Source organism: Sabethes cyaneus, chromosome 2, assembly GCF_943734655.1.
Source record: "Sabethes cyaneus chromosome 2, idSabCyanKW18_F2, whole genome shotgun sequence".
NCBI classification, from domain to species: domain Eukaryota; kingdom Metazoa; phylum Arthropoda; class Insecta; order Diptera; family Culicidae; genus Sabethes; species Sabethes cyaneus.
In genome coordinates, this window is record NC_071354.1 from 67,715,306 (window position 1) to 67,729,420 (window position 14,115).

Consider the following 14,115-nt stretch of genomic DNA (forward strand, 5'->3'; position numbering starts at 1 on the left):
TTCATTTTTAATCTGGATATTTAGTAACACTATTCACTTTCACATACGCGCAAGGTGATTTGATGAAAACAAAAAATTTGAAAACATGTCGAATATGCAAGAATTTTCAACATCCAGATTGTAGAAGTGGAAATTGGCTCGACAGTATCAACTAAAATAGTCTATTTTGAGTGCAGGAGAAAAATAAGTTGCATATGAGCTATATTGCCAAAGCTGATGAGCAAGAGGAAACGTATTAAGTTTTTTTGCTTTTTTCCAATTTGTCCGGTCAACTTAACCGTCAATTGTGTATGACGCTTGATCAGTTTTTAACACCCCATCGGCAGACAACCATGTTTTCGCCGCCAACATCTCGTGTGTGCAAAAATGAGATAGCATGTCAGCACTACGTTTCACTCAACTGCCAGCAGTCTGATTTGGGCCCTCTGTCAAATTTTGAGCCCCGGACATGATGTCGCTGACGTTTACTGCAGTTCGATATAGAGATGTCGATGGGGTGGTTTTTAATGTGAACACATTCATACCATGGAGGATAGTAGTTGGTACATAAGTTTGAATTATTAAAAAAAACTTTTCCTGCTTTGTAGCTATACTGCGAACACTACCCCTTGAAAAAGACACCAACAAAGTGTTGTTGTTCAGATTAAGGAAGGTCATTCCAGCGGGGGTACACGGTATGGGGCCAACCATGAACCACGTGGGCTCTTAGAAGTCGGAGGACGACCAAAAACAACGCACCTTACAAATTATAATAAAACGTATAGAGGAAAACTACTCGGGGGGTCTACAACAACCCATAATAAGTACGTGATTTATAGACAGCTACTAAATATGTAGTAATATCTTTTTCGGATTCCTCAGATAATTTCCCTTGAAAATGTAGTAATGAGTTTCTTTCTAAACTGATTACTTTCTGAGATATAAGCCAAAGAAAATAAGCGGATTTGATGAAAAAGAGGCTTTTTTTTATAAAAGGCGGGGCTTCCATATATCGAGGGGATGTCCAATCGGCACCAAACTTGGAATTTTTGTATTTTGGCCCAAAATGAACAATCTGGCCGAATTTGGTAGAAATCCGAGGAGGTCGATTACAAGTGACTTTGACACTTGGCGTGGAATGACCCATATATAAGGTAAAGCATATTTGTCTCATATTGAAGTGTTTATTCAAAGGATCTGAAATTTCTAGAGAAAAAGAAAACATGAATTTCAATTATTTAGCAGACTTACTCAAAATATTGTGTTCCCTAGTAAGCAATGCAAGTATATTGATGTACACTGACGCATTTTTGTTGTGTATGTGAATTTCAAACTCCGAACCGATCGTTATAGTTCGGCACAATCTCACCTCGTAGAGCTCAGACAGTGCAAAATTTGGAAAACAAATATATTTTCGTAACCAAAAGCCGTCCAACGCATAATAACCTTTCAATATATTGTAAATGAATACTTTATCTATCTTCAGAAAAGCAAGTTGATGCGATTTCTTGTTTGAGTTTGTTTATATGAGACATTTATTGTCAACGTTTTTTCGCAGTATTTTTAACCCTAAAGTTTGAAACCCTTTTCAAGCCAAACTGTTCGCTAATATTATTAGTGTTTCATTTCTTGTTATGAATAAATATGTTATGTTTCACATCGTCTTGAATTTGAGCCATTAGTTTGCAAAGATCTAATCTATTTTTAACAAACATTGTTGGTTTTTGGCACAATCTCATCCCCGTGGCCCAATGTCACCCCGGATGGCGGTATGTTGCAATTTTACCGTGGACACCCTTTATTCAAGTTTTCATGGTAACCCATGTTGTTTATCATTCGCAAACTGCAAATGAAATTCTAATAACTTTTTGAAAACATGCCGTGGCCGATATAAATATTGGAAAAGTAGTGCAAAACCGACGTGACAAAAGTAGTTAATCACTTGATCTGTTCTTGCTAGATTTTCACAAACTGTGTAATATTTCGGTGCCGACGGTAAAGGAATGATGGGTGTGGAGAGTTAACTAATTATATATTTCATGGCAAATGGCAATTCAATCACTTATTTTCTTTTAGTACTAAGCTCGATTCAATTATTGGTAGAGAATCAAAAAACCAAATCCATTTTGAATTTAGGTACTTAGGTAAGGTAATTTGACAATTCCCGGTGTCATAGTCCTCTTTATTATTTTCAGTACATCCAAACACCTCAAAGAAGAAGATTGAATGAATTTTGATAAAATAATCACTTTTTAGCATTATGGCACGCATTGGACAACAGAATGAATAGAACAATAGTAAAAGAAACAATTGAAACGAAGACTTAGGCTTCCTAAACAAACTACGTAACGCTTCGAGGGGAAGGAGGGGGTCGAGTTTGCGGTCGAGTATATGTTACATAGGGGGGAGGAAAGTCATGAGAATAGTTACGTGACAAATTTAGGAATACCGTAAACCCAGTTGCCAAACGGTTGTATTAGAAAACAGTAAATCGGTTTATGCTGCTGAAAATTCTGATACAAAATGAGCGTGTAGGGCGCTATACCTCTGCATTTTAGTGTTGGTAAGAGGAAATGCTTATCAACTATATAGGGACTATATTGGCTCGTTTAATTATGCCTGATTTTTATTTTCAGGTATAATGAATTTAAGTTGTTACGAGGTTTTTGAGTTACCGTAAATCTCGCATGAGCATAGTATTTTTCGATATGAATTACGCTGTTATGCTGGTCCCTTTGGGGTTTCTCTTTCTTTTTACGATCAAGTATGAACAAGTTAAAAGCTCTCTGATGAAGTCGATAACGCTAACAGGGCCCAATTGCAACGGATTTCTTGGTACGAAAAATTAGTATTGGATATAGGGTAAGGAACGAGTTAAGCAGTGTCACCTATTTTAATCAGTTGAACATAAGTCGTAAATGCACTTTTTTATTCATATTTTCAAAATCTTTTGATAGGATCATCTTCACAAATCACTTAACCATACATTTGATTCACACAAACACAATTTACTGGGTTTCCGACAGGAAATATGATGAATTAAAAATTGTTGTCCAAAAACGTACATTTTTCAGCTGCTGAAGGCAATCGCCACCTCGCTGCTAACGAATCCATCACATTTTTCAGCACTGATTACAACCACTCTAAAAGTCAAGCACTAAATTGTCACATACCATATTATTCACTATCTTTTTTTCTATTATCTAAGGCTTTGTAACTAGCCGAAAGTTTTATTATTTTCTAACAAAACTGAAAACAAATTCTGAATTCACGGAACCTCTTCACCAGTAGCAGCAGCTGCAGCATAACTGATGAACTATCGTGTTGCCAAGACACTGTTTCGGTTCTAGAAATAAGAATTTTAAGTTTGAAGTTAACTGAAACCTCCTATGGTGAAAACGTGGTTCCATACTTTCAAGAGAAATGTATATTCATAATTAAGTTTTCTTTATTAAAAACAACACAAAAGACAGCTTTTTCAATAATTTTCGAAGATTTTCTCAGTGATTTAATAAAGCAACGATGTGTTTCAATGTTATTTGCTTTGACAACACTGTTCTGAGTCGGACCATGTGTACTGTTATGTTTACCTCTTTTGTTCTCCCACCATCCTTATGAACAGCGAGTGAGACGTCAAACTAGCAGTTTCCCATAAGAACACTAGAGCATAAAAAAGACGACGAATACCGTTTGCCGAACGGTGTGGTGAGTGTATGCCCCGATAAACAATTTAGACAGATGGCATTTTACGCATCTATGCCAATACGCTATGCCGATTACGCATCAGATGCCGATTAGTAGGTCGCGAATAGGAACGCGCACTTACTGAATAGGGCGAAAAGTTCGAGGGATTTTTTATGGGGACGTAAAAAAATTCAGATTTCAGGATTGCTTAAAAAAGCACCTTGCGGGTGAAAATATGTTCGGTCTGTTCAAAATTAGTTCCACTGCTCCAACTTTTAAAGCGAAAAATCAAAAGTTTAGCTCAACAATAGTGTCTTCCAATGGTAACAGCTTGAAGAACTAAAGATAGCAAGAAGATTGGTATGCTGATATCCCCCACTTAGTCAACCCATCGCTTGTAATAAGGTAAAACAATCAGTGACCCGCTTAGACTGCTTAAAACCGGTTCTTTACCCTAGATGTTGTATCACATAATAAAACAAATGTGCAGCTATGCAGGTACAGACTTAAAAAGATAATGTTGCTTATTCACTTAATACAATAAAATACACTTAAATATAACACCTGTATTAGATAAATAAACTAGAATCGGGACGAGAGAGGGACCATCATAGCACTTGTTTGAAGCGGTGTGCCTAGGAAGAGTGAAACAGTCAACTTTCTAGGGTTAATCTTGGCCCGATTAACAACACATAGCGGATAATGAGCGGGCTCTTCTCCCCACCTGCTGGAGTCATTCTGCATTAAGACGGCTTATTTAACGATTGACTCAGGCGACTTAGCTCTTGGAAGGAGATTCTCTAAATCCCTGGTACGTGTAAGTGATGTTGCTTACCGACCAATTCCCTTTTGGCCCTTCATACAAGAGTTTGGAAGCATGACCAATCGTTCAATATGTACAACTCTTTTTGACATGATAGGCTCATTGCTATGAACGGATGATCTGCTAAGGCGGTGGTAGTACCATATATTAATTTCATATTCATATTCTGAAAATTCTGATACAAAATTATGGTTTGTAGCTGATGAAGATAATCCTACTAAATTTCCAGTTATTACGGTTTAAGATCATTTCAGCAACGTGGGCCGATGTTACCAGCATCAAGATAGCATTGGGGAGAGGAGGAAGCAGGGTATCAGGGTATCGAATGAATCAAAGACTGGATGAGGGATGTGGTAACCAGCCCAAGTCATATAAGGTCGGAGAGGATTTTGACGCGCGCTTCTTTGACGTGGCTGATATGGTGTACCCGTAAGTACACCATACACCTGGCCATGTCCTTACGATTGTAGAAATGGATACGTTAGTTGAACACCTACTCCAAGAGGATGCGCAAAAACTCACGCAATCTTCATAGGTGTTCATGTACCCAGTAATATACGATATGAAGATAATATGAATATATAAGCGTAAAAAGAAAATGAAATGGAGCATATTTGAAAAATAGAACAATCTCACCAGCAATCCGTGGAATGAAATATAATTGCGTAATTTGAGTTTCCATCAGTGCATCTAATATCCAATAATTAATTTATAATTTTTCTTTGTGATATCCATGTGCATTATTCAAACTTGTCACGACCAAAGTTTTCACTATACAGTAATAGGTGCTTGATGTGCTAAAACGAAACAAAAAAAGCAAAGCCATGGGTTTATACCGTCTTTAGACATTACCCTTCTTTATCGACAGACTTCGCGGCCGGCTGTTAAAGTACAGGAAAATTACGGGGTCAGTGCAACAATCCTACTGACTCTAACTAGCAAGCACCGCCTAGCCGAGATTCGAAACAACGAACGAAACAAATCATTAGAATAACATATTAAGCTAAGGCTTACCTGACCGTGTGGCTCAGACGTCTTCCCAAAATCGCGGTTTTGAAATCAGGCAGCTGGCAACCACCCAGCATCGCATCTCCTAGCCCAGCTGCCCAATAGAGCGTTACCGGGTATGGCCGCGTGGAGGCGATAGGTAGGGGCTTGAGATGGCAAGTGCTATGTTGGTCGCTTTCTTGTTTGCCTTCCCCATTTAATACCCAGGATTTTGACGCGCCCTTCTAGCACAAAAACCATCACGCAAGATAAGTTTGCACGGCGAAGTTATGTATCTAGAAACCGGAGGACTATGCTGGAAGGAGTGTCTTATATTCCCGAGGAATCATGTGAGCGATATTGTTAATAGATCCACCCAACCCCTTTTGGTCCTTCACAGCATTGGCATGAAAGTTGCTGGGTAGATAAATTCGATTCTGCAGTAATTCTACTTGCATACAATGGGAAACCCTTGAGGTAATGCTGGCTAACCCCATACATACACATACATACACATTTCAGCTTAACATAAGCTGATCGGCGAGTGCTTGGGGTTTTTGAGCGTAAAATTCTGCGATCTATACTTGGTGGCAAAATGGAAAATGGAGTGTGGCGCAGACGCATGAATCACGAGCTGTACCAAGTATACAAATATGCTGATATAGGAAAGGTAGTGCAATGTGGCAGGCTGCGGTGGGCTGGACACCTGGTCAGAATGCCCGACGAAAGGGTAGTCAAAACTATTTCCAGCAGAGAACCAGGAACAGGCCGTAGACTCCGAGGCAGACCCCGCACCCGGTGGGTGTGTGCTGTCGAAGACGATACACGTTCCGCTGGTGTTCGTGAGGATTGGAGCACGGCAGCCCAGGACCGACGGTACTGGTGGACCATAATTTGTTCGGCGCAGGATCGGAAACGGACCGTTGCCACTAAAGTAAAGCAAGTGGTCGTTATCACGCTCTGCTGAAAGCTGCAAAAAAAACCGATTAAGCTTTCGCTGCTTGACAACCACCGCCATAATTCAAAAAAACCTTTCGCTTTACGCTCTGGTGAAAGATAAATCGGTTCGCCAGTTTTGTCAATTTGAGAATATTGCGCAATACCACAATAAAATCAGAGGTAATGATTAATACCGCAATAAAACCTTTATAAAATTCTAATAAAACCAAGTGGCTTCAGAATTTTTGCTTGGCCGTCATATGTTCGAATCTGCACTAAGAGAGGCTGGAAAAATCAATCGGATCGTAGCACAAAGCCGGTAATTATCCTGTACTCTAGGTTGCAGTCTCTAACAGTTGGCTGTGAAATCTGTTGAACAGCAAGCAAGCAAATAGGTCAAGTTTCGGTTGCCAAATGTAGCAGCAAGGCTTTGCTTTTTCTATTTAGTGGAATTTGTGGCAGTACGAAATTTGCCGGGTCAGCTAGTTGTAGAATATTTCTCATTAAATTTTAATGCTTATATGTAACAAAAATATATTTTAAATACTTAGTTCGCATTTCTTTATGTAGCTTTCAACTACAAGCACCAGCGTTATGCAATTTGGAGGTTATAGCTTGTAAAGGCCCTTTACTTTTTTAATCAATTTTGTTCAAATCGACTGAGAAAATGAAGTCCCGTATTTTGTGTATTTTTATACATATCAAAAGTAGTTCAAAACTAAAAGTCCGATCAATATGAAATTCAATAGCGATCTATAGAACACCTATCTCTTTGATACTAAGATCATCAAAATCGGTCCAGCCATCTCTGAGAAAAGTGAGTGAGATTGAAAAGTGTCACACACACATAGATACACACCTCCGCCCAGTTTTTGAAACTGAGTCGAACGGTATTTGACATTTTTCCCGCTCGGTCTTCTTTCGATCTTCGGGTTTCTAAGTGATTCCTATACCTTTATACTATATATTCATATAATAGAAAGTCAAAAAGTGGTCGAAAATTGCTTGTGAAAACAGTGTGTGTTATTACGAGTGCGGCGTTTTACATCGCGTGGGGATTGTTCTACGTGGCGCTAGAATACTTAGAATCTTAGCAAAAATCGGATGAATCAAAATTTTGGTTTTAGTTTTGGTTGGATTTGTCATCGTGCTATTATGGAATAAAGACCATGGATCTTCAAGCGGAACCTAAAGAAGACCGAATTAGCTGTTGAAGGTGGAAAGCAGTTTAAGACAAACTGGCATTCGGCAGCGAGCAAATTAGACAAGGTGGCTGTATGGTAGGAGTAATTCGGTAATTCGGATTCGGTCAATCGGAAGCTCAGCTAATTTTTTTTTGTAATTTGTACTAATTGAACTATAAAATGAAAAATAAGCTCATAACAAATATTTTATAAAGTATTTGTCCTTCCGATGTGGGGCAACTGAAGGGATTTTTTAAATAAACAAGCCGCTACTTCCATGACATATTCTTCTGATACATATTTATTTTATGTATACCACTACGAAAAAAAGTCGTGTTAAGATTTGGTGTTGATAAATATACAGGATTTGTCATGAAAAATCGTTTAACTTATGAGATGTCAATAAGAAAATGGTGAAATTACTAGGATGTACAGTTACGAAAATAAATTTATTAATTTAATTATTAATTATAAATTTTAACGCCGAACTTTATTTAAAATTTTCTCATGATTTGGAATCGTCACTACTGTCTAAAGCGGTACTGAAGTTTTTATCACTTTCCCTAGAATTTGATTTCGAATCTTCTTTAGAGTCACTTGTGGAACTACTTCGACTAATTTCATGCAGGACGCCTTCACTCGAATCTTTCTCTATCACTGCGGGTTCAAAACTCCACTGATCATCTCCGAAACGAAACTTGAATCCCATTTGTCCATCCTCTGAGCTCCAGTTCCAGATTTCATCACCCACATGTACCGCAGGCAAGTCTACCTTATTACCGGTTTCACTCGACTGCTCCACCGCCAGAAACAATTCCTGCAGCATTAATCTCGCCAGCCATCCAATCCCAGAGTCGTGCTGAAGCTCTTTCATGTTATTTTCATCATTACCATACTTTATCGACAGACCCTGTTCGTTAAGTTCAAATTGCATAATCGCTGCTTCCGCACCAAAATCTTCCTCCGCATTTGGATTGATCCAAACTGCAGTATTGGAGTTTTTATTATCACTCTGTGGTGAAAAATCATTAAAATGTGCTTCGCTAAGGTTGGACTCTTCCTGGTGAACACTTTCAATGTCATTTTCAGTGACTTTTTCATCTTCACTAATTACAGGTGTTTCAAACCCCCACTTTCCGTCTTCAAAGCGGAGCCTAAAACCCAGAATACCATCACCTTCCCATTCCCATGTTTCTTTCTCCGGTTCCTCAGCTGATAAGACGGCTGAATTTTCCGCCTGCTCATATCCATCCGAGTCCACATTTTCAGCAACAGAGAAAAGCAAACGAAGCTCATCTTCACTAATTGCATCCAATTCGGCACTTGTTATAAAGTCTTTTGATGATGATGACTCTTGCTTCTCGCTGGTCACTTCTTCTTGAGAATCACCATCATGTACCATAAGTTCGAATCCGTTATCTGAGTGGCGCTCATAGTACCGCTGGTAGACGAATGTTCCCACAGCCGAAGCGAACATTAAGGCAACAAGCAACACAGCTACCAATTTGAGCCTTAATCTCCATCCTGCTAATTTTTTTGGTTTAGGCTGTTCGATAACCGCTCCTTCTAAATCGTACTGCACTTTCATGATTTCAATTGTCGCTCTTCGGGACGTCCCAGTGGAAACTAAGCTCTCACTTTGTTATCAGGCCAGAATTTATAAAGATTTTCCGTTCAATAATGTAAACAACCGAAGCAAATAATAACAAATCCTTCCATCAAACTCGACAAGCAGCGTGGTGTGGTGCAGTTTGAATATGACCGTGAATATTTGCGGCGGCATGAGGCGTCATCGCGCCGATTAGCTCGCAATTCGTTACGAAATGCTAATCGCTATCTCTCACCAAAGGTAAAGGACGATAGTGCACTCTATGGTAATTTCATTGCAAGTGTGATAAGAGTCGAATGCTGCACCAGAATGGCAAATTAGAACACGGCGCTGCAGCCGGCGGCGCAAACAAACGTCTAATCATTCATGTTGTTGCAGTTTTAGATCTTGTGGCGGCGCACTGTTTTAATCACATTGATCAGGTAAACATTGCGTGCAAAGACCAAACAAATACGACGAATTCCAGAAATTTTATTTTTTTTTTTTTGTATGCAAAATTACTAGAAGCGGTTGAGCGGTTTTCCCGTGATTAGCAGCAGCGTCGGAAGAGTTAACCGAACGCGGTTCGTTGTTTTATCAGGTCAAAGGTGAAAAATGCTAAAAAGCAAAATGGAATTCACTGGCGGACAGATAATGCGCGTTGCCAGTGTTGATGATATTTTCCCATCGATATTTCTCACACAAAAGAGAAAGAGAGGGAAAAGTAAATAAATGCATTGGCAGAACTAGAGGGGGATGGGGGCTAGGGGGGCCTAAGCCACCCTAGGAGAGATTTAGCCTCTCCTAGAAAATGGACGTGGCCGACCAAATAAAATGGTTGAAAAAAATTCCGGGGGCTTTAGCCCCCCCCCTAGAAATGACGCTAGTTTCGCCAATGATTAAATGTACACATTTTGACAACAAATTCATTACGATTTCGGACAGGAGTGAACAGACATGACAATCTTTTCTTTCGCCGTCAGTACGAATAGAAAGTAATTCATTTCTGCGATGATTTTGTTCATTAAGAAAATAACCTACAAAGATCAAAACAAAGTATCATAACTATTTCGCAGAAAAAATATTATTGCAGGCTTGCGATAGTTGCGAAGGTTCAGCAGGTCCCCCGCAAGGAGGTTCTTCAACAACCACCAATTAATCGTCAATATCCAAATTCTCCGAAAAGTGCGGGTCATATGTCGGATTCCTGTCATCAAGCTGGCGTGAACCTCCATCACACCAAAGCCGCTACTCCGGTCCTAGATTGGACTTTCGTCAACAAACTGCCCTGCTATAAGAGCTTGCCAGCTGGGGTCGTCGTCGTTATCAGCATAGAGCCAGAGTGGCTCATGCTATTTCAAACAGTCGTCTCCATTCAACTAGATCTTCGTCTGAATCGCCAAATTCTTTGAAATCTCAGAAGTCAGAAGCCATCTCGCACATTGGCTCCTCTGTTTCTAATGGGATTGTTGAAAATAACCGTTTTCACTGCATTGTTGACCGGTATCCCTTTTTTTTTTGTTTTTAATTATAGTCACTTTAACAACTCGAGTCATTCGTGACTTCTGCGGGGTTGGGAATTGAACCCAGGTCCTCGGTGTGAGAGGCGTGAATGCTAGCCACTACACCGGTAATGACCTCAGGGTATCCCTTTGAATTGTACGGCCCACCATAACCCACCGACTTTCGCCAGATATACGATGGGAATCTCTCCAAGTAGTGACTGTAGCTCGTGATTAATTTACAGTTACAGTTTACAGTGTGTACTCCAATAAATATCGTTAGCAATAACTCCGCTCGAAAAAGCAAGAGGCCTAAGTAACAATTTGGGTTTTATTACACTCTTATGATGGTATTTAAGACCAAAAATAGTCTTGACGGCCACCACAAGAGTACAATAAAACTCATATTTCGCAGCTTGGGGGCGTATGTCTTCATGAGCAGCATCACAATATCGACTGCCGCTATATAACAATACTGAATGTAATGTAGCACTCATAAGCTTTAATGTGTTATAACTATTTTCATAAAAATGTAAGTAATTTGCTAAATTTTAATCAATAAACATTAAAACCACTGTTTTTTCACTGGCACGTAATTAGGCTGGAAAAACCAGCAGCAATCGCTTACGCGTATCCACTCTTGATGATGGGTTGGAAAACATTCTATTAACTAAACAGCTGTGAATATGGTGTCACAGAACAAGTTTACTTCTTTTTATCACGGAAGAACACAAAAATTCTCCTCTAATAAGAAAATATAAATCAATTTTCATTCAGTAGCGATCTGCAGCATTTTGTTTTTAATTTCAGCATATGGTGCTCTATTTACACTACTACCAATGCGTGAGGCAGTTACTCCTGAAACTCTTCTATCATGTTGACATAGCCAGTATTTGAGTGACATCCACTTGCTTCTTGTGCTAGTGTATATGTACGATTCAATGATACACTAGCGCCAGCAGCAAGCTGTTGTCACTGCTAAACTAGTTATCTTCAATGAGCCGGTATCTAGGCAATACCGACACGTTATACATCGGTCTCTCTTTTGATCTGTTTTTGAAAAGCATCTTATCCCTGTGCAGGCTAAAATGGGCACAGCCGAAGCGACTTCATCATTCAACATCTATCAACTGATCTAAAAAGCTTGTCTTGAATGAATATAGTTTCAACGTAATTCCTGAATATCGTTTAGGTTACCGCTTAATGGACTGAAAATACCCTCCCGTACCCTATAATAACACAGGTCTGCAAAAATAATTTTTTTTTCAGATGCATGAGATATTTTAGGTGAATTATATGTTTTTTTGGGGTGCTGAATCCAAAACTGATTTCCGTTTTTCTCCATCACGTACAGACTTTTTGCAAATTATGCTTCTTATATGGAAAAGTCACAAATTAGATGGAAAAAATATTATCACAGATTCGTAATAAAAAACCTAAACATCATCTATTTTTATTCTTTTTGTAAATTTTTACTTAATAAATACAGGAAAAATGCTATTGGACTGAAATATTTTATCTTCACTATTTTTTTTCTCTTCAACACAGGGTTACTGTAGAAAAGTGCGCTCACTTACGTACATTCAACTGCAGTGCCTCACAGAAGCAAAATCTGTAAAAAACATGTATGAGGCATTTGTAGAGCTGAATGTAATCTACAATTTTGTTGAATAGAGGAGTGTATTATTTTTTCCATTTATAATAGAAACGGCCTTTAAATAGAACGTTTGTTTGTGGTAAGGATAAAGTTGCAACACTACTACTGCGTAAATATAAAAAAATAATGGATTACTCATCTCTGAAAGATTATAGATTGTATTCAACTCTCGAAATGTTTCATACATGACTTTAACCGAATTTGTTTCTAAAAGGCAATACAGTCGACTAAGCGCAAGTGGGTGTATTTGAGCGCACAAAATCTGCTTTAAAATAATATTCTCCATAGTTTCTCCATCATATATGCTTTTCTTCCAAAACATGGAAGGGTTTACATTAATAAATACAATTCTGATGTAAAAATTAATTTTTTAGTGTAAACTACAGCCGGAATATTTCTGCTGTTTTATGTCTCAAACCCACTTTTAAGATTATTCAACAAGTATTGCATGAAAACGTGACGTGATGGACAATTTTTATTATTTTTTCTGAATTCAGTGGACAAAAATCTATAAGAATTAGTTGGAAAATCTTATGCAGTTTTTTTGATGCAGACCTGTGTAATCGACGGCGATGAGTTTGTGGTAGTCGACAAATTTGTCTTTCTTGGCATCGATTAGGGAAACTATCATTAACTACTGAAAAAACTATCATTAACTACTGATAGTTATCAGTAACCAATAATATCACTAAGTATCAGTAACAGTAAGGTTTCACTATTATTGATATTTACTGATATAGTTATACGTTGTCCCGTTAGAAAAATTAATTGGATTAAACTTATTAGTCGGTAGTTGCGTACGATAAACGTGGATGACACAATATATTGTAGTCACCGTCAGTAGCCTAAAGCCGCGGTAGCTCGCGCTGATTCAAGCAGTCCCCTCCATTTAACTCGAACTTTGGCCACTTGTCGCCAATTTTCCAGTCGTCTCAAAAGTCACAAATCACTTTCGACGTGATCGTGCCATTTTGCACATTGAGCCCCTGTTCCTGATGCCAGTAAGGTTGTTGAAGACAACTGTTTCCGTCGCACTATCGTCCGACATTCTTACGACGCATCTGGCCCACCGTAGCCTACTGACTTTCGCCAAATGTACGATGGGATTCTCTCCAAACAATGCCTGTAGCTCATGATTAATACGTCTCCACCACTCTTCGCTTTCAGTTTGAACTCCGCCAAGTATCCGCAGTACACTTTCGTCCGGACACGGCAAGGGCGCGTATATCCTCTGTGAGCGACCTTACGAGTCCATAAAGAACTACTGACCTAATAAAAGATTTGCGCATTATCAGCTTCGTACGATACTTTCGCACGTACTTTCATGTATGTGATCTTTGACGTATTTATTATTAATCTGATCTTCCTAGACTACTGCCTTCAACCTGGCGTAGGTTGCCTCCACCATCGCAAGGTTCATAGCTATGATCTCAGCACTCAGCAGATGATCAGTCATCTTGGCACCTTGTCTCAACCCTCGCCGTGTCTCGACGGGTGTGTCCCTGAGATGTGCACAAAACACACCACTCGATCCAATAGCTCTGATCAGTAGCGTCAGTTTACCTGGGAAACCGTGTTCATCCAGTAAGTGCAATTGCTGGTCTTGATCGACTGATTCATGTCATGCGCATGTATGATGTGCTCCGAACATATTTGCTGGGTGGTAAAAATCTGGTTCGTAGTTGCGCGAGCCTCCATAAAACCAGCTTGGTAAATTACAAAGTAAACTTACAATGAAGAACGCAGTTAAAATATTACAATTTTCCATTTTT

At 39.0% G+C, this 14,115-nt stretch overlaps 1 protein-coding gene across 1 annotated transcript; it reads right to left on the reverse strand.

The window, feature by feature from the left end:
- Positions 1-8,027: 8,027 nt before the first annotated feature.
- Positions 8,028-9,210, reverse strand: LOC128737594 (uncharacterized). The gene has a single exon (XM_053832266.1). The coding sequence runs from the start codon at positions 9,182-9,184 to the stop codon at positions 8,102-8,104; it is 1,083 nt and encodes a 360-aa protein (XP_053688241.1). The 5' UTR covers positions 9,185-9,210; the 3' UTR covers positions 8,028-8,101.
- Positions 9,211-14,115: the final 4,905 nt, after the last annotated feature.

What these genes read in the sequence shown, in the direction of transcription:
- LOC128737594 (XM_053832266.1), bottom strand. Translation starts at nt 9,184, where the DNA reads ATGAAAGTGCAGTACGATTTAGAAGGAGCGGTTATCGAACAGCCTAAA.